Source organism: Saccopteryx leptura, chromosome 2, assembly GCF_036850995.1.
Source record: "Saccopteryx leptura isolate mSacLep1 chromosome 2, mSacLep1_pri_phased_curated, whole genome shotgun sequence".
Taxonomy (NCBI): domain Eukaryota; kingdom Metazoa; phylum Chordata; class Mammalia; order Chiroptera; family Emballonuridae; genus Saccopteryx; species Saccopteryx leptura.
The window spans coordinates 59,992,789-60,012,953 of record NC_089504.1 but is presented as its reverse complement, the minus strand read 5'-3'; the positions used below and the strand labels follow the sequence as shown (position 1 = coordinate 60,012,953).

General features: G+C 43.1%; 1 protein-coding gene across 5 annotated transcripts in view; it reads right to left on the bottom strand.

Moving 5' to 3' along the window:
* Nucleotides 1–20,165, bottom strand: part of KANK1 (KN motif and ankyrin repeat domains 1) — a 249,516-nt gene that overhangs the window by 59,999 nt on the left and 169,352 nt on the right. For 4 of the 5 annotated variants that reach the window (XM_066368045.1, XM_066368049.1, XM_066368048.1 and 1 more), the window contains one exon: nt 14,171–14,290. In XM_066368045.1, coding sequence (XP_066224142.1) covers nt 14,171–14,207 — 37 coding nt within the window. In that variant the 5' untranslated portion in view covers nt 14,208–14,290. Of the gene's footprint in view, nt 1–7,004; nt 7,141–14,170; nt 14,291–20,165 lie in introns of those variants that run through there. The other variant, XM_066368050.1, reaches the window with a different exon arrangement.

The window sequence follows — 20,165 nt, the reverse complement described above, 5'->3', positions numbered from 1 at the left end:
ATTTACTTAAGCTGTGCTTAAATTTAGCTTTTACTACTAAGACGTATCATTTAAAAAATAAAGACAAAGGCAATACCAAGCAACATCCCAGGATATCTACCACCACTTCTCTTACAGGTCAACTTAATGTTCAAAACCCCTTACCTGTACGTAGTCATCTCAAAAAAGAAACAGATTGAAAGCAGAGTGCTGTTACCACTTTTAAAGCGGCCTGGGTTATTCCTGCTGCATTTGAGACTTTTTCCCAGACCCTAAAGAATTCAAATACCTTATCATGCTATTTCACCCATCTTTTCTCAGACTTGGGGTGGGGTGTGACTCCAAAAGCAGGGTGTCTAAGGTGACAACAGTGAGGGAGAAACATGGGCGTAGTTCCTTTCCTGGTCACCACAGCTGCCTCTCCACCCACATCCATCACAGCCTGAGGGACTTTCAGGACTTGCAGAGGATTACAAGGGCAGGTCCAGCAAGGGCTCCTTCTTGTCTTGTCAGGTGTGTACAGTGTTGGGTGTTGGAAGAGGACTCTCCTGTGCATGACTGTATTAGAAGGATCTGCTCCTAAAACTTAATGCAAGGAGAGGCCACAAGCAACATAAGGAGGGTGTGACATGCGAGATTCTACTCAGGAGAGTGAAATTAGGAAGAGGATGCTATGGACAATGGGCCTACCTTAAAAGGACAGAAAAACAACACTGTCTTTATACCTTACTCAACAAAGTGCATGTCTCTCAACATATTTAAACCTTAGCAATGGAGTCACAATGAATTCATACATATTAGGCTTTCTTTTCAGTCTGGGTTGCCCCAGGCCTATTATTTTCATCAAATGTAAACAAGAGACTGTCATACAATATGTTATCATTGAGATTTGAAATCAACATTTAAAAAAGCCAAATGACAAAATGAATTGGAGGACGAGACCAAATAAGGGAATTAAAACTTTAAATTAGATTACCACAAAGACTATAAAGCTATAAATAATCAGTGCTAATAAGGATAGTTTATTTCTCCCCATCTAAAAGGGGTGATAGATCTGTGGAGACCTTCCCAAGAAAACTGTGGGAGAGAAGGAAGGTAGACCAACTGGCCACACCCCCACCTGAGCGGATACCAACTCAGGTTCTCATCCCTAGTTTCAACCACCCACCAAACCAGACTAGATAAGAGGCCTGGGACAAAAGACACTGACCAGAGCTCTACCTCTTCTTCCTCCTCCTCCTCTCTCTCTCTCTCTCTCTCTCTCTCTCTCTCTCTCTCTCTCTCTCTGGATGGGTTGCTAAAAGCAGAGAGAGGAGAAAAGAGGCCACGGGGGCTAGAAAGAACTTTTCAAATGGCCTGTGACAATAACTCTTCCTGCATAACCACATTATATTTGGTCACCTCTCCCTGAAACCCAGAGCATTTAACATACAATATCATTTTATGCCTACCTGGAGCACGTGATGAAAAGAAAGCAGATACTACAACTTCCATTTAGTCAAAGGTAAGAGGAGGAAGAAAGCAAGCCAAGTGTGTGTGACAAACTGAAAGCCACCTGTTCATTCAGAAAAAATACCCAGGAGAAGAAGCTGGGAGAAAACCGCAAAGGGCACTACAATATAAGATTGGCAGCTGGCAGGGCTCAGTTCAGCCCCACTCTGTATGAGATGCCCAGCAGTATGCCAGCACAAAGTTGGTGTGCCACAAATATCTGTTAGGACTGAGCATGTTGACTCTACCCTGAGTACTAAGCAAGCCATGATGGGCACACCAAAATGAAGATGACATGGAATCGTGCCTCCTAAGACCTCAAAGCTTACAGAGTAGTGAAGCACACAACCACAATCTCTAACTAAAAGCAAGTGGTGGCAATAACTTAATAGGCCACATAGCTCTCTAGAATTAATCAAGAGGAAGGGTTGACTTTCCACTGGGAGCATCTGAGAATACTTGCTAGAAGAGGTTAAGATAGGAAGCAGGACTTGAAGGGCAAGAGGAGCCTATATTAACAGCTATGGCAAAGACATCCATACCAAAAAAATAAGGCTTTGAGCAAAGCCACTCAGAGGGAAACAGGGCACAGTGGGACCGGGAACAGCAGCTGGCAGGGTGCAGAAGACCCCAGTTCTCTCATAACTGTTTGGACAGAGCTGCCTGGAGCCATGGAGAGCAGGAAGGCTCACCATGATTTCTGCAATCAGGTCCAAAGAAACAAAAATAGACCCTGAATTCTCTCAAAAGAAGGCCAAAAACAACAGCTCAGAGTTAAGAGAAGGGAACAGAGATGAAAGTTAATGAAAGATAAAATGTTCGGAGAGAAAGAAAAAATAACAAAAGTATAGAAAGCTCCTCAATCTCACCAGCCATCCTTAACAAAACAAAATCACCAAGTAGTTAGAATAAGGCAAAGACAGACCACCTTTCACAGGGTTGGTCCATTACATAAAAGAGGGAAACAGCTGCCTTTTGGCCAAATCAATTTCTGTGCAGTCATTTAAAAGTGAGCTACTGAGTGGCCTGACCTGTGGTGGCGCAGTGGATAAAGCGTTGACCTGGAAATGCTGAGGTCACCGGTTCGAAACCCTGGGCTTGCCTGGTCAAGGCACATATGGGAGTTGATGTTTCCAGCTCCTCCCCCCCTTCTCTCTCTCTCTTATCTCTCCTCTCTCTTTCTCTATCTTTCTCTCTCTCTGTCTCTCCCTCTCCTCTCTAAAATGAATAAATAAAAAGAAAATTGTAGCAGGAATTCTTTAAAAAAAAAAAAAAAGCGAGCTACTGAGTGAATGAACTGGCTGACTGAATGAAGTACTTCTACTGAATTTTGAGTCGTTCCTTCTGGTAGTCCCCAAACAAAATCCTAACTTAAATTCACCACTATTTGTAAAGTTTACTTTCATCAGCAAAGTGTCCAGAACACCAAGGAATAAATACCCCAGAGGAAAAGCTCCCCACTCTAAGTAAGATCCTTTTACCTTTCTGATGATTTTCTGGTCTTGTTTTCTTCACTTAAAATTAATATCCTGAGGTGGCATAAATTCCAGTAGCTATTTTTGTAGTGTCCAAAGAATGTCCACGCACCCCTCCTCAGAGAATCCACAGCTCGTGCGTGTGCGTGTGTGTGTGTGTGAGAGAGAGAGAGACAGACAGACAGACAGACAGACAGAAGAGAGTAGAAGGCAGTGCTCAGGGCCTGCTGGGCTGACAGAGCTTGTGATGTAACGTGACCATTTCTCTTCACACGGCCAAACAGCTGTCCCTGGGGCAGACTTGGAAGCTGTGGAAAGCGTGGTGCTAATGGAAAAATCTGGTGGCACAGGACTTCGATGTTTTGCAATTTTTTCCTGTAGGCTGCATTGCTGAAATGGTCTGACATGCAACCCATTCCCTCCTCCCCTCCCAGCCCACAGACTTCCAGGTCTCCACCCCGGTGTGCTATAAAAATTGGTGTATCATCAGGCTGATTCACCCCTGGAAGGGGTGGAGTCCCAGAGAGGGTACATGCTGCATAAAGCCGGCAGGTATTATGCCTCCTCTGCCAGGTCAGCGCAAGACAGATCAGTCTTTGTCCTCACAGTTGGAGAGAAACACGCCAAACGGGCTGCTTCAAAAACAATTCCCTGGTTCGTTCCAGGTTTGAATAAAGCGTCCCAGTTGCTCTGTCTGAAACGGTGAAGGAAAGGAAACAAATGAGCTGTACCTTGGTGGGTACCTGGAGTCAGATGAAGGGGATACAGACAGCAGAGAGCGAGTGAACTATTTTGGATTTTAGTCATAGAAAAACACAAAGGTTGATGCACATGACTACGGTTTTAAAGATATTAAGCAGCTGGATTATGAATTATTAGAAATATCAAATCTCTCTCCCCATTTTGTATTTCTAGTTTGGAAACATTCTCTCCTTTTTCTTCTAAGAGACTCTGAGATGTGTCTACTGGACAGAGACACTACAAATGCCTTGGTCGAGTGGACGGTTGATGCAGAGAAAGGGGCACTCAGAAAATGGGCGGGGATGGGAAATCCTGGCAGGACAAGCTGAATCAATGTTTTCACAAAAAGATTTACAAAGCTAACGGGATTTATCAGCTAAACCAAATATTGTGAGACTCAATTTAGAAAGCCCCATGACTATTTCTTGATTCTACCTAACAGAAATCCTATCTAAAATATAATCATGTTCAAAATATAAAAGATCCCTCAGAGAGAAAACTCCAATTAAATAAAATCATGAAAAAGAACCTAAAATAAACTCAGTACTTGTGACGAAGCTAATGGCTTCTATAAACTGCTACCCTAGTACCAGCTCCTTTAAATAAAGGTTCACATGGTCAAATTGTAACCATGTCCACAACCTTTGGTCCAGCTGGGAGAAATGGCACAGTTCACTCAAATCTGGCTTGTCACAAAGACGGAGTAAGAGTTGTACAAAGATTTAACTTTCAGGATAAGAATAAATCCCATGAATCCAGCAATTTGTCCCTTGGTCCAGTTCTCCATGTCTATAGTTTTGCTTTTGGTCAGAAAGGTCTTCTGAATATTATTCTTTAATCTGAATTTTCAGCTATGGCTTGTTCCAAGAACTGCTAGGATTAAATATAGTCACTATTTTTTTTAAATCCTCAAAATAGTGGCATACTTATTTTTAAGTTGTGAGATCACTAAGTTTATATATACAAATGGGCTGCATAGTTTAAAACTTCCCATTTTCAGGCTTCACAATAAACTGCAACCCAAAAGCAGAACCAGGCTTAGCTTCTAAAACACGAGCATAATTTTCCTAAAGCATATGGAAATGAGTAAATCAGCTACAGCTCACTCCAAAGATATCCAGCAGAGAAGCCAAGAGAGGAAAAGGGGAAACATAATTTTACTTTTTTTTTTTTTTTACTTAGAATTTCTAAAAGTCTTTGAATGAGTCTGACCAAATCTGATTTCCTGATTGGGCCTTCAGTGGGTTTTTATTAGAGAAGGTGACTCAATAAAATTTTAATTAAAATCTGTTGCCAGAGCCTGACCAGGCGGTGGCGCAGTGGATAGAGCGCCGGACTGGGATACGGAAGGACCCAGGTTCGAGACTCCGAGGTCGCCAGCTTGAGCACAGGCTCATCTGGTTTGAGCAAAAGCTCACCAGCTTGGACCTAAGGTCGCTGGCTGGAGCAAGGGGTTCCTCGGTCTGCTGAAGGCCCACGGTCAAAGCACATATGAGAAAGCAATCAATGAACAACTAAGGTGTTGCAACGCGCAACGAAAAACTAATGATTGATGCTTCTCATCTCTCCGTTCCTATCTGTCTGTCCCTGTCTATCCCTCTGACTCTCTCTGTCTCTGAAAAAAAAAATTAAAAAAAAAATCTGTTGCCAGAAAAGAGCAAGAATTTACTACTCCTGTGAATTTTAGACCTATGCTAATATTTTTCATACCAGATCAAAACAAATAGCTTTTTATAGAAAAGGACCCCAAAGCAGAAACTGAGGGGTTCAGTCATTCATTTTCCAAGCCCATACAAACCTTTTGCAGAAACTACACAAGGGAGATAAATTATCTAGGACACAGGAAGAAGGCAAGCCCTGGAAAAAGAAGCTAATGAGCTATACTTCTGATGGGCTGAGCTAGCCCACCCGAGTCCCTGAGGAAAGAGGGGAAGTGCATAATCAGAAATCAATGTCAGCGCTCACGATGAGAAGTCTGCTAGTGAGCAGGGCACAGGACATTCAAATCCTTGTATGGAGGGCTGTTTTAGTTTCCTCACTAAGCAGTCTTAGAATGACAATAACAGCCCAAGTTCTTAACACAGTGAATCTCCCAATTGAGTTTTTCTTTTTTTTTCTGGTGACTACCCACAAAGCACCTGGGCAGAAATTTCCAACTGACGGGGACCTTTGCCCAGCACCCAGATTCTACCCTTCTTACATTCCAGGAGGCTGGTACTCACTGGAAGCTAAATCGTCCTTCCTCTGCTTAGCTGGAGGGCTAATCGCCTGTCAGAAATCTGACGCTTAACCCATTAGGGCTCTCTCAAGCTTTGGAGCAAGAGAGCTAGTGAAGTGAAACCGGCTACAGTTTGGGTTAAAACCCGAGCCTTGTAAACAGGCAAGCCCGGATCAGAGGGGTACTTTTCAGCACCTCTGGAGGGGCTGAATGCTGGGGTTCTGTTTAACCAGACAGGCAACTCTGAAACCCAGGGTCTCCTATCTGTAGATAGTCATGGCATTTCAACAGTTATGAAATTCAAATAAAATACTTCTTACTTTAAAAAAAAAGGTATCTTCTTATACACCACAACTGTAAGAAAATAAATTATTTCCTTTATAAACTTTAGTGTGAAATTAGCCTTCAATCAATTAACAACTAACAGTTTCTTTAAAGTGGAAATGAACAATCTAATTAAATGCAATTATTAAACATCTAATAGTAAGACGAATCTGCATGATGTACTAAATGCATATAAGGTATTAGATATGTTAGTTAATTTGGTTCTATAAAATAATTCACACCAAGAAAAAAAATGACATTTTAGTCTTAACCATTCTACTTTTGGGTTTTATAAGTTTTCTGAAAATACATACTTTCCCCTTGATCTGTTTAATCAGAACTTCACCGATACCATACTTATGATTTTTAATGTCAACAGAATGGCTTAAACAAAGAAAAAAGACTCTCCATATTGAACTGCTGGCTTAGCTATTAACTGTGTGAGCCAGACAAGTCATATTTTGTCATCTGAAAGTACGGCAGGGAGTTTGGAGAGTTGAAATAAAAAAGACACCCTCCTCTGGCTCTTACAGGTTTTTGTTAGGAAACACTGTTCTCCCCTCAGCTCTTCTGATCCACCACTGAACACACCACTTACGGGGGAATACAAAGTACAAGTAGGAACACACATTTAATCCTTTTGCAAGCTGAATCAGGAGACCCTGGAAGGTCAGGAGGGGTACCCACAAACAAAAGCAGCCCTAGTTTCTAATCAGCTCACCCTCTAACTTTGAACTAATGCTAATGTTAATACAGATGACAAATCCGGGACTCACCACCAAGAACACACCACTTCTGCTGTGCTCCAGGATTTTCTTTATAGATGGTCTCAGAAAATACCAGCTTGGTTCCAGCCAGACCAGTCACTGCAAACTGATCTTGTACTTGACAAACAGCACACAATTCCTGCTGCTCAGGTCACTGCAGTGGGCTCAGAGTTCTGTTTGAGAAATGCTCCTGCCCAGAAAAAATATTTACACAGCCAAGAGTGGGTTGCACTGTGCCGCTCCGTTCCACCTGCTCTGTCAGGAGTCTCTGGCTCTAATTGACCAGCGGTAGCGGTGGCCTTTATCCCCCATTTGAGATCAGCATACAGACAAAACCTGGAGCCAAATAACTAACGAGGCTCACAAGGTTTTATAAAATATAATTTAAAATGACAATCACATTTTCATGCAATCCAATAAGGACTTTAATGAGTAAAAAATTTATCTCTCTGGGAAAATATTTATATATATGGGCTGTGAAAGAGAAATAGCAAGAGAGGGAATAACTATAATAAACTAGGAAGGGCAAGTAAAAGCAAGTAAGTGTTACCAAAATTAAGATGGTGATGGCCAGCATAAAAAGTTGCTCCATAAAGCTCATCTATTTATTTAACTGTTAGGACTCAGGACACCAATATATGTCATTCTTGCCCCAATGTCACAGCATCCTATATAGGTCCTGGCATAATGGCACCTGTACAGATGTTTATTATTAATACATCAGGAGCTCATGACAGAGCTCTCAGAAGGATAGTGGGTGTCCTCTGACATCTGACCAGCACTTTACAAGTTAAAAAGTGTTTCTTATGGCTATTTTACTTTTTTCTCACAACAATTCTGTGACAAAGATGGGACAGGTATTATTATCTTCATCTGACAAATAAGCTACTTATTATTTGGCTTCCAAAGAGATCCTAAACTCTAATTAAAGTTTCACAACATTAATTAGTGTTTAGATAAGTATCACATCAGTGAATCCAGTTTACAACATGACTCAGAAACTTGAGAAAAAGTAGACTGTCCGCAACCCTGAACTCCATGGAAATACAGCAATCTGCCTAACCAATGACCCCCCCAACCCATTTACTTACTAGTTAGCTATAAGAAAAGCGAACAGTCATAATCAATTTATGATGCACATACTCATATCAATAAGTGACATTAAGGTACTCTTAGTAATACCATAATACAATTTTGTTTTGTTTTATTTATTTTTTCCTTTTTCTCTTATAAATGAGAGGAGGGGAAATAGTGAGACAGACTCTCATATGCGCCCTGGCCCGGCAACCCCTATCTGGGGCTGATGCTCAAAATTAACTTAGCTCTTTTCAGTGCCTGAGGCCTATGCTCAGACCAACCAAGCCACAGACTGTGGGAGGGCAAGAGGGAGGGAAGTGGGAGGGAAGAAGGAGGGAAGCGGGGGAGGGAGGGGAAGAGAAGCAGATGGATGCTTCTCCTGAGTGCCCTGACCAAGGATTCAACCCGGGACATCCATATGCGGGGCCGACGCTCTACCCACTGAGCAACCACCCAGGGCCCTAACAGAATGTTTTAAATTAATAAAAACAAAACTGGGACTGACCAGAGATGGTGCAGTGGATAAAATGTATGTATGGTGGGGGTTTTCGGCACTCAACACAAGAGTAAAAAGAGAGGAATTCTTCAATGTATTGAAGAGGAAATGAGAGTTTGCCTTTCAAATATATGCCCAAACATTGAAGAAATCACTAGGACACATCAGGCTCACGTTTCTCATAAACACAAGAATGAAAAAACAACACATTCGTGCCAGGACCTGCCGAATTTACTAAATCTTACTAAGAATATCTATATATATAAAAATATAACTTTTTTGGTCTTTTTTTAAACCCCTCTTTTTTATGAATTCAAAAAAGCATAACTCAAAATATGTAACAAAAATACTTCTTAATGTCAGAATACATCTAATTTTGTCGTATTTATTTTGTTTAATTACCATAAAAGCACACTTGGACTTTATATTTTTTTCTTTAGTATTTGACTTAATTATTATAACATATTTTTCAGAAATTTGTATATAGTGCGCCTACAATTATTTGTAGGGTTTTAAATGTGCCTTGACTTTAAAAGTTTGAGAACCACTGCACTAAAAAAAGATTCTCGAGGGTGGGACTTCTGCCTTTTTTGTTCACTGCTGCATCCCCAGTGCCCAGAACAATACTTACCCTTTGTAGGTGCTCAGTGGTATTTTCCATGTACCAGGAAAGTTTATTTCTTAAGCTAGATGGTATGTACATGGGTGCTTGTTATATAACCTTTACGTATTTCGTATGTCTAAAATGTATTGTGATAAATTTTACATATTACGGTATGAACTGCTCTTATTTTCATATCAGCACCTTTTATCCAATCTAACTAAAGGAATCACTGGGGAAGTCAGAGTATAAAAGGGATATGGCCCTGGCCGGTTGGCTCAGTGGTAGAGCATCGGCCTGGCATGCAGGAGTCCCGGGTTCGATTCCCAGCCAGGGCACACAGGAGAGGCGCCCATCTGCTTTTCTACCCCTCCCCCTCTCCTTCCTCTCTGTCTCTCTCTTCCCCTCCTGGAGCCAGGGCTCCATTGGGGCAAAGTTAGCCTGGGCGCTGAGGATGGCTCTGTGGCCTCTGCCTCAGGCGCTAGAATGGCTCTGGTTGCAACGAAGCAACATCCCAGATGGGCAGAGCATCGCCCCCTGGTGGACGTGCCCGGTGGATCCCGGTCAGGCACATGTGGGAGTCTGTCTGACTGCCTCCCTGTTTCCAACTTCAGAAAAATACAAAAAAAGAAAAAAGAAAAAAAAAGGAACATAAGACTCTGGCAGGTTGGCTCAGTAGTAGAGTGTCGGCCCAGCACGTGAAAGTCTCTGGTTCAATTCCTGGCCAGGGACACAGGAGAAGTGCCCATCTGCTTCTCCACTCCTGCCCTTCTCCCTTTCTATTTTCTTTCCCTCTCCTGCAGCCAAGGCTCCATTGGAGCAAAGTTGGCCTGGCACTGAGGATGGCTCCATGGCCTCCGCCTCAGGCGCTAGAATGGCTCCGGTTGCAATGGAGCAATGCCTCAGAGGGGCCAAGCATTGCCCCCTGGTGGGCATGTAGGGTGGGTCCCAGTTGGGCGCATTCAGGAGTCTCTCTGCCTCCCCATTTCTCACTTCAGAAAAATACAAAAAAATACAAATAAAAAATAAAAGGTATGTAACTTGTCTCTTATCCAATTTAAACTCTAAACAGGGACATAAACGTGGGATGGTCAGTTCTCAGATGGATTCTTCAGCCAAGGGCACAGTGTGCAGGTGGTGTTTTTTTCAGCTGTTCAACTTTTGATTTTTGCTTTAGTCTTAAAACCATGAATAGCGTTTCTTTTGCAAGTACCCTGACCCCAACATCGCATGGGATTTCTCATGTTTTATGGAGCCCAAAGCAGTGATTTTTTTCAGGGTTGTGAGGACTCCTTTTGGGTATAACATATCTAGGGGAAGTATAGTTTTAAGAAACATACTTAATATTATAATTTTTCTTTGGAAAATAAAAAATATCATTTATTCCACATGTAAAACTCCTATTAAACTATCCAAATAATTTATTGTTTTCTTATGGGAAAGGTTAGTAACCAGCCTTCATTTGCTGCCATAAAGCCTGCTTCCTCCCATCTTCATCCGGGGCCTATAAATGTAATGTTAACTACATTTCCAAATAGTATATTTATAACCAGGATACACTTTTGCATTGCTTGACTTTGGCTTTTAAAAAAAAAGAGCAGTGGGCAGTTATTTCTTTTATAATACAAAGTTGGAAAAGAAAAGGTAAAATGATATTTATAAGCACAATCTTAGCTATGTGAAATACATAATTTAAAGAGTATATGGAAAATGTGCAAAAAAGTTATTTCTGGGTGGTAGTATTACCAATAATTCTTGCTTTATTTCTTTACACAGTACTACATGTCTACATCTTAAAATGTTCTGAGCATCGTGTATATGTATATATACTCACATGTATATGCAGGTATAATGTATACATATGTTTAGATATCTGTGTGAGTAAAGTAATTGTGCACGACTAAGCCTTTGATCAGATTTGCTTATAGGCTTAGAAAGGTCATAGTGGCTGGAAAACCTTCCCTGCCTGGTCCAGATACCTGTGTATGTTAACAATCCCCATTCCCTGAAACCCAGAAGTCACAAATCAGAGAGCTTTCCTTTGAATTCAAACTCGGTGCCCAGACCGAGTTAAGGCAGGATACAGCTGTAGCACCAGACGTCGTGAACAAAGAAGAAAGAGACATTCTAGGACAAGTCAAGTTGTATAACAAATTAGGGACAAATAGGGTAAGAGACCTAAACTCTTGAAAACAGAGACTCAGAGACTTGAATAGAGTCAGAGACTCCAGAAGGTTGAGGTCTGTGGCCTCAACAACTCCAAGACCCCCTTCCTTTGAGTGTGTGAATGTAGTGAGGGCAGGAAAGGGAAGGAGATCACAGCACCATAGAATCGAAACCTGCCCATGACTCTCAAGAAATGTTATAATGTTTCAGTCTCCTTCCTTATCAGGTATTTTACTAGAGAAACAAGTAATAATCCTGACTTTTCTCACTTTGCTTAGGTAATTTACTGAGCTTCTCCATGTCACCACAGATGGAGGACAGTGCTGGTGATGATGACAACAGCATAATCTCAAAGGATCACCATGAGGACTGAGTATGACAGTGTAGGCAAATCATCTTGGGCACCATCGCACACAGTAAGTGTTATTATATGTTAGATATTGTCATTCATATTTTATTGCTGACAGAAGTCCTGAGAAGAATTTAGAAAAGTCCCAAGAAGCTGGGCAGTAGAAAGGAGAAGCTAAAGAATAGAGAAAATAGATAATTGAGTTTGAGGTTGGTTTTGGGCAAACTATAGGATTCTTGCCAGAGCAGCTGGGATTGCCAAAATAAATATTCATGTACACCATATACAAAAATAAAACTCAAGATAGATTAAGGACTTAAATATAAAATCTAAAACCATAAGACTCCCAGAAGAAAACATAAGTAGTAAACTATTTTATATCAGTCTTAGTTATACATTTTTGGTATGTTTCCTCAAGCTAGGTAAATAAAAGCAAAACTAAAAAGCTTCAATACAGCAAAGGAAATCAACAAAACAAAAAGACAACTTACTGAATGGGAGAATATATTTGCAAATGATATATCCAATAAGAGGTTGATACTCAAAATATATAAGAAACTCACACAACTCAATAATGAAAAAGGAAACAATCCAATCAAAAAGTAGACAGAGAACTTGAAGAGATATTTCTCCAAAGAAGACGTACAGCCTGACCAGGCGGTGGCACAGTGGATAGAGTGTCGGACTGGGATGCTGAGGACCCAGGTTCGAGACCCCGAGGTTGCCAGCTTGAGCAAAATGCTCACCAGCTTGGACCCAAGGTCGCTGGCTCGAGCAAGGGGTTACTTGGTCTGCTGAAGGCCCGTGGTCAAGGCACATATGAGAAAGCAATCAATGAACTAAGGTGTCGCAACGAAAAACTGATGACTGATGCTTCTCATCTCTGTTCCTGTCTGTCTGTCTCTATTTATCCCTCTCTCTCACTCTCTGTCTCTATTAAAAAAAAAAAAAAAAAAGAAGACATACAGATGGCCAACAGACATATGAAAAGATGTTCAACATCACTAATCATCAGGGAACTTAAAGTGGAAATCAGAATGAGATACCACCTCACACAGATAATACTTCAGGATGGTTATTATCAAAAAGTCAACAATTAAGAAGTATTGGCAAGGATATAAAGAAGAGGGAACCCGTGTACTGTTGGTGGGACCAGAAATTGGAGCAGCCACTATGGAAAGCAATATGGAGATTCCTTGAAAAGTAAAACAAAACTAACATATGACCCAGGAATTCCACTTCTGGGTATTTATACTAAAAAAAGGAAACAATTCGAAAAGATGTATGCTTCCTACATCATGGCATCATTATTTACAATAGCTAAAATATGGAAACACTGAGGTGTCTGTTGATAGACCAATGGATAATGAAGATATGCTATACATATAAAATGGAATACTACCTATCAATAAAAAAAAAATGAAATCCTGCTACTAGCAACAACATGAATGGACCTGGAGAGTAGTGTGCTAAGTGAAATGCTGGACAGAGAAAGACAAACAGTGCATGTTTTCACTTCTATGTGGAATTTTTTAAAAGTCAAGATAAAACAAAAACAGACTTATAGAAACAAAGAACAAACTGATGAATGCCAGAGAGAGGTGGGGATGGACAGATGGGTGAGAAAGGTGAAGGGGAATACAGTCAATAACAGTGTGACATGCACGGTGACAGATGGTTAATAGTGCAGTGAGCACACTGTAAAATACATAAATGTTGAATCACTATGTTATACATCTGAAGCTAATATAATATTGGATGCCAACTATAATAAAAAATGATTGCTTTGAAAAAGAAAGGTCACATTCATGGGCTAGGTGTGCCCACTGCAGAGGTGTCTTCCCCCTGCTGTTACTTTTAAAAGTGTCCCCTCTTTCTTTTGCATACTGCATTTGTTCCATAAATTTCTCCCAAATTTTGTATAAGCATTATTGGAATAGATATGTAAACTATATAGGTCTCTAGTAAGCAGCAGAATGCAAGCCTTTGTGATTCATAATATGTCTTGTTGCATATTCCTCTCTGGGAAAGTCACAATATACCAGTTAATTCCCCCTCCCTTTACCTTTGTGTGGCAACATTAAACAGAACTGCTTGGGAGTAGATACAAAGAATTGGTTCTAAGCATCCAAACTCATTTCTTCTCTTATCCTTCAATCCCTCATAAAGAAGTTCCAGAGGTGCACACATTATACTTGCATCAGCATTCAGGACTTTACATTTATCTTTCAACACTTCAATAGAATTGACTTAGGTAATAATTCACCTAACTGATTTCTGTACATAAAGACTCTAAAGACAAAAGCCAATTTTCTAATAGATTTAAAAAAACAAAACAAGTCCCAACTTTATGGAAAGAAATGGCTTTGAAATTCTAGTTATCTAGGCAACTAGCTATCATCAATCCATTTACTGAAAGAGAAATTAGAAATTAGTTTGAGTAAAGATACAGACTCACTGCCCCCCACCCCCAGGATCACTGTTACCTGAGGCACAGCCATTAACCTTTGTGGTGTGAGCCATGCCGGCTTGAATCCAGTGAGAGATCTAGAAAGGAGTGAGGAGTCATGCAAATTTTATGCATCAAGTTCCCAACCGCATTCGACCTGAAACAATAAAGAGAGCTCCATCAAAATGGATCATTTAAAAACATGTATGACAATAAATCTTAGACTTTTGTTTACAGAGATGACTGCTAACGAACAAAGCAAATCCAAATGGTGGAGAAAAAGCTTGTGGACAATGGTGGTGGCTGCCCTGGACTGGTCCATTCGGTGCAAGGAGAGTAACATGCCCCCCACTCCAAGTGCACGAGTGGAAAAGCACTGAAAGCCTAGACATAACACTCTTGCAGGAAACATAACTGATTATCCAGAAATGTGACTTTTGAGGAAGGTGGACTTCAAATACAAATGGCCTCCTAATGTGAATCATTCTGCAGCACTTCACAAACTTTTTTTTTTTGGTGTATTTTTCTGAAGTTGGAAACGGGGAGGCAGTCAGACAGACTCCCGCATGCGCCCGACAGGGATCCACCTGGCATGCCCACCAGGGGGGCGATGCTCTGCCCATCTGGGGCGTTGCTCTGTTGTGCCTGAGGCAGAGGCCATAGAGCCACCCCCAGTGCCCGGGCCAACTTTGCTCCAATGGAGCCCTGGCTGCGGGAGGGGTAGAGAGAGATAGAGAAGAAGGAAAGGGGGAGGGGTGGAGAAGCAGATGGGCGCTTCTCCTGTGTGCCCTGGCCGGAAATCGAACCCGGGACTCCTGCACGCCAGGCCGACGCTCTACCACTGAGCCAACCAGCCAGGGCCACAAACTTTTGATTTTTAAGTTTATCCTCTCTTCCAGATGTTGGTTCAATAGTTTCTGTGGGGTGGTCAGCAATGGGGAACAGTCACGTGAGGAACCCAAACCCGGGAATTTAACTTGAACCGCCCACATCCAGGCACGCCAAAAGAAACTTCCCAGGAGCCCTTTGGAAAAAAGCGACTGTCCGTCAGCCAGTGAGATTTCACCACGTCATATTAGCTCGACCACCCTAGAGACCCTTTAAATATCCCCCACGTGGGTCACCCTATGTGACTCCCTTAGCCTCTGTCCCCGGGGACTAGGGAACCTCATCGGGTGGGATGTGCTCTGTACTCAATAAAACCTTTTATTATTCCAAACTTTGTGGCTCCGGTCCCTTCCTTCTTTCTCAGTGGGGAAAAATACCTTACATTTGGTGCCGAAACCCGGGAGGAGTTGAAGTCTGCAAGGACCGCTCCTCTCCCCTTTCCCTCTGAGAAATAACCAGGAGCTCCAACCTTCCACCCACTTCGGCGCACAGCATAGTAAGTCCCCTGCCTCCAGCCTCCCTCAGTTCTTTCCACCGAGACTCCCTGTCCAAAACCGCAACTGCGTCAGGGGCCTCTTTTCCATTCCGTTCCGAGTGCATGTGTGCCGGTGGAGATGTCCTGAGCACATCCACTTTACTTATCCATCTGGTGGCCAGAAATTGAGTTGTGGGACGCCAATGCTCAACTCTGACCACTCTGAGGACTGAGGGCGGCCGTGGGGGCACAGGAATCTAAACCTAATCCAAAAACAGTCCTGGAGTTGCCTTATCTAAAATCTCTCCCTCCCTAAAGAAGAAGAAACTGTTCTCCACTGTGGCCAGGCCACAGAACCCACTGGACAATCGAACCAGGTAGCCTCCTGAAGGGACTTTCAGTTTTAGCACCCTCACCAATTTAACTATCGCCAAAAGAACTGGGAACTGGTTGGAGATCCCTTATACTCAGGGCTTCTAGTTATTCACGCTCCCGTCCTAATCTCTGTGCTGCCTGTTCTACCACGTAGGCCGTTTTTGGCCAGAGAAACCTCACCTAAAATCTCTGCTCCTGATCTTTTCTTTTCTGCCAAACCCCAACTCTCTCCCCTCTCCTGCCTGACCTCTGGGGGCGCCCCTCTCTTGAGACCCCTCTCTGGTCCCTCTGCGGACCTCTTTCGCTCGGGTCTATTCCCTCCAAGAGCCCCCTCCTCTCCCTTCGCAGGATCCTGTTTCTCATTCACCTGCAAATATCAGTCTCTCTTTCTCCTCCCCTGCCGGCCAGGGGTCCCTCCCTTCTCCACTGTGTTCTTAAGCCCCTCCTCCATCAAGTTACCCTCCACCAGCCATTGGCCCTGTCCTGCCTTTGGCTCTGGCGTTTCCTGCCGGATCTGGGTGCCGGGTTCCCCAGGAGCCCCCCTCCTCTTATTCTCAACCCCCAAACCCCTATCCGGGACCTGTGAACATGGCATTTAAAGTTTTCAATGGTCACAGCTAGTAGAAACAGGCCAAGGCTGTTCGCCAGGCCCACATGCAGCAGAAGGTAATGCTCCAAACCCAGGCTCTTGTGGCAACCCTGAGCCCAGCAGAGCAACAGGGGCAAGGCACAGGAAGTGCCCAACCCAAGTCCAAGTCACAAAGAGGAATCCCCCCAGCAGCTTGCTTTAAGTGTGGCAAGCAGGGTCATTGGTCCCGGCAGGGCCCCTGCCCGCAGCTGCCCACTGAGCCCTGCCCTGACTGCAAGCAGCCCGGTCACTCGTGGAACGACTGCCCCTTAGGGCAACAGGCTTTTCCTCAGTGTCTCTCCGTGGAGGATGAGCCACTCAGATGGAGGCCAGTCTAGCCAGATGGGCCCACCGCTCGAACTCCTAGACATCATGAATGGCTGACACGGCCTGGACTCGGAGACCCCCATCATCCTCACCAAACCCCAGGGTAATGCTGCAGGAACGGGTAAATCCATCTTATTTTTTGTGGACATGGAGCTGCCTTCTCTGTTTTGCCATCATACTCTGGACCTCTAGTTCCCTCACGGGTCTCGGTTATGGGAGTGAATGGGACCCCTTCTTTTCCTCTTCATACACTACTCCTCACATACAGTTTTGCCTCAAGTTTGCTGGTCCCTACCCTACCCATCTCCGGCTCACCAAAGGGCTGGCCCCTGCAGATCCCCCTATTACTCCTCTTTTTTTAAATCCTTACAGGACCGCATCCACGAAGTTTCTCCAGTCGTGGTCTAACAGATGTTCCTCCTGACACCCCTCAAAGCCACCACCTTCCGATCTCCCACTCCCCATGACGCCCCTAATCAGCAGGAAGTAGCCAGACGAATAAGTGGCACCCCTAATTAACACAAAAGATCAAAATGTGGGGTGGTCAGCAATGGGAGACGATCACGTGAGGAACCCAAACCCAGGAATTTAATTAGAACCGTCCACATCCAGGCGCACCAAAAGAAACTTCCTAGGAGCCCTTTGGAAAAAAGCGACTGTCTGTCAGCCAGTGAGATTTCACCACGTCATATTAGCTCGACCACCCTAGAGGACCCCTTCAAATATCCCCCACGTGGGTCACCCTATGCGACTCCCCTAGCCTCTGTCCCGGGGACCAGGAAACCTCGTCGGGCGGAATGTGCTCTGTACTCAATAAAGCCTTTTATTATTCCACACTTTGTGGCTCCGGTCCCTTCCTTCTTCCTCGGTGGGGAAAAATACCTTACAATTTCATTTACTCAATATCTATTTGAAAGCACTTGTAACACCAAATGTTCACACTTAAAAAAGAAATTAACTGATGGTAATTTTTTTGAGATATGTCAGGTCTCACCTAAAACACAAATCTAGTTAGTTACCCTCTTAAAAACAAAAACTTCAGTATTTCTCACTGTTCTTTTGGATAAACTTCAAATGGCCCAGTTTTGAAATATTAGAGTTCATGTTGGGCCACATATTTCTTATTTTATATTGATTCTCTATTGAAAAGTTAACTGAGATTACTATAACATGACTTATGTTACAATCACAAAATTTAAAACAAATGAAAAAAAAAAAAGAAACAAGAAAAAGAATAGAAAAAAACATTGCTCTGCCTGACCAGGTGGTGGCACAGTGGATAGAAGCATTGGCCTGGGATGCTGAGGACCCAGGTTCAAAACCTTGAGGTCGGCCTGACCAGGCGGTGGCGCAGTGGATAGAGCATCAAACTGGGATGCGAAGGACCCAGGTTCGAGACCCTGAGGCCGCCAGCTTGAGCGCGGGGTCATCTGGTTTGAGCAAAGCTCACCAGCTTGGACCCAAGATCGCTGGCTCCAGCAAGGGGTTACTCAGTCTGCTGAAGGCCCACGGTCAAGGCACATATGAGAAAGCAATCAATGAACAATTAAAGTGTTGCAATGTGCAACAAAAAACTAATGACTGATGCTTCTCATCTCTCCACTCCTGTCTGTCTGTCCCTGTCTATCCCTCTCTGACTCTGTCTCGGTAAAAAACAAACAAACCCAAAAAAGCCTTGAGGTCACTGGCTTGAGCCCACTTGAGCACAGTTCACCAGCTTGAGCACGGAGTTGCTGGCTTTGAGCGTGGAATCGTAGACATGACTCCATGGTTGCTGGCTTGAGCCCAAAAGGTTGCTGCCTTGAGGCCCAAGGTCACCTGCTTGAGCAAGGAGTCACTCTTTCTGCTGTAGCCCCTCAGTCAAGGCACATATGAGAAAGCAATCGATGAACAACTAAGATGGTGTAATGAAGAACTGATGCTTCTTATCTCTCTCCCTTCCTGTCTGTCTCTCTCTCTCTCAGTAAAAAACAAACAAAAAAACATTGCTCTAACCTTTGCAAAGCAAACCATGATAGACAGAAATATTCTCTCTCCCACTCCTACTTCCTCTCAAAAAAAGATTCTATCATAAACCTGATTTTGTTAAAAATATGTATCTACACATTTAGACACTTTAAAACAAAAGTAAATACACCCCAACATGTTCATTGTGGTTGCCCTGGGGTATTCAATTATGATTTTAGCTCCTTTACTATTTTTGTAATAATAATTAAAAAGAAACATTAGATATTTCCTGTCAACTTTGGTTTTATTTGGTTTAAAATGCATTGGAGAAAGAATAAAGTATTTTTTAAATGCTGTGCAAAAGGAAACTATCAGACCCCAGTTATGGAGATCATAAGAGGTCAGAAATATAAGTAAATAAAACAGAAGAGGAAAAGGTGATTGCTTTGATCACACAGGGTGAGGATTTCTTGCTGCGTAGCTTGTGAAGTTTTCCTGTTTGAATGGATTTGGACCACAGTTCAGAGCTAACTACTGTGAAAGCAACTTAGTGCAAGCTCTAATAGATCGGTTCTCACAGGCTGCCCCTGACAGGTGTGCTCCCTGCATGGCTTTCCAGTTACAATGACTACCGCTCAGAGTACTGGCAGAGACCCAATTCTCAGTCTTCTACCCAAGGCCTCCCAGCTCCTTGCTGCTCCCTGGCTTCTGTCTGGCAGCACACCAGGAGGGCAGGCTAGCTCTAATCTCTCTATGTGGCAATCACCTACATTCTGTTGGAAGGGGGGACTGGCTCAGGTCCAGGGCATTGGACTTGGAGAGCAATAACCTCTGTAGCAAAGGACAAAGCTAGCTGAATCTAAGGCAGGCTTTAGGATAGAGTGAGTATTGTCTTTAAGAATAGGAATGACTATACATGTCTCACAAATGTAGCTTTGTGGGGGGAAAAAGAGAGAGAGAGAGAGGGACTGGGCAGAGTGAAGGAGGGGGTGCTGGGGAGATGAGGGGGCAAAGGAAAGAAACCTGGCTCCTGGAATTATTCAACTAATTAGACTTTTAAAAGCCAACAACAACAAACACTTAAGTGAAAGCCCTGTTTACTGGCCCCTTCCCAGCCTGGAGTGTTTGTACTCTTGCTTCACAGTGGCTTGTAAATACCACCATTTAAACTCTTCAGGGCAAGCAAAAGGCAAGAAGAAACAAGCTGCATGTGTTATAGATGCGTCAAGTATGTGTCAAGGTATGTGGATGGAGATGTGCCCAGAATCCTCCCAGTCAAGCTGCGTAAGCTTTGGTCCAAAGCTCTCCCGTCATTGAACCCTCCACCTAGCAGAAGACCTTTATCTCAGATTCAAACTGGGTCTCTTCCACCCTCCTGCAAAGTGAACAATA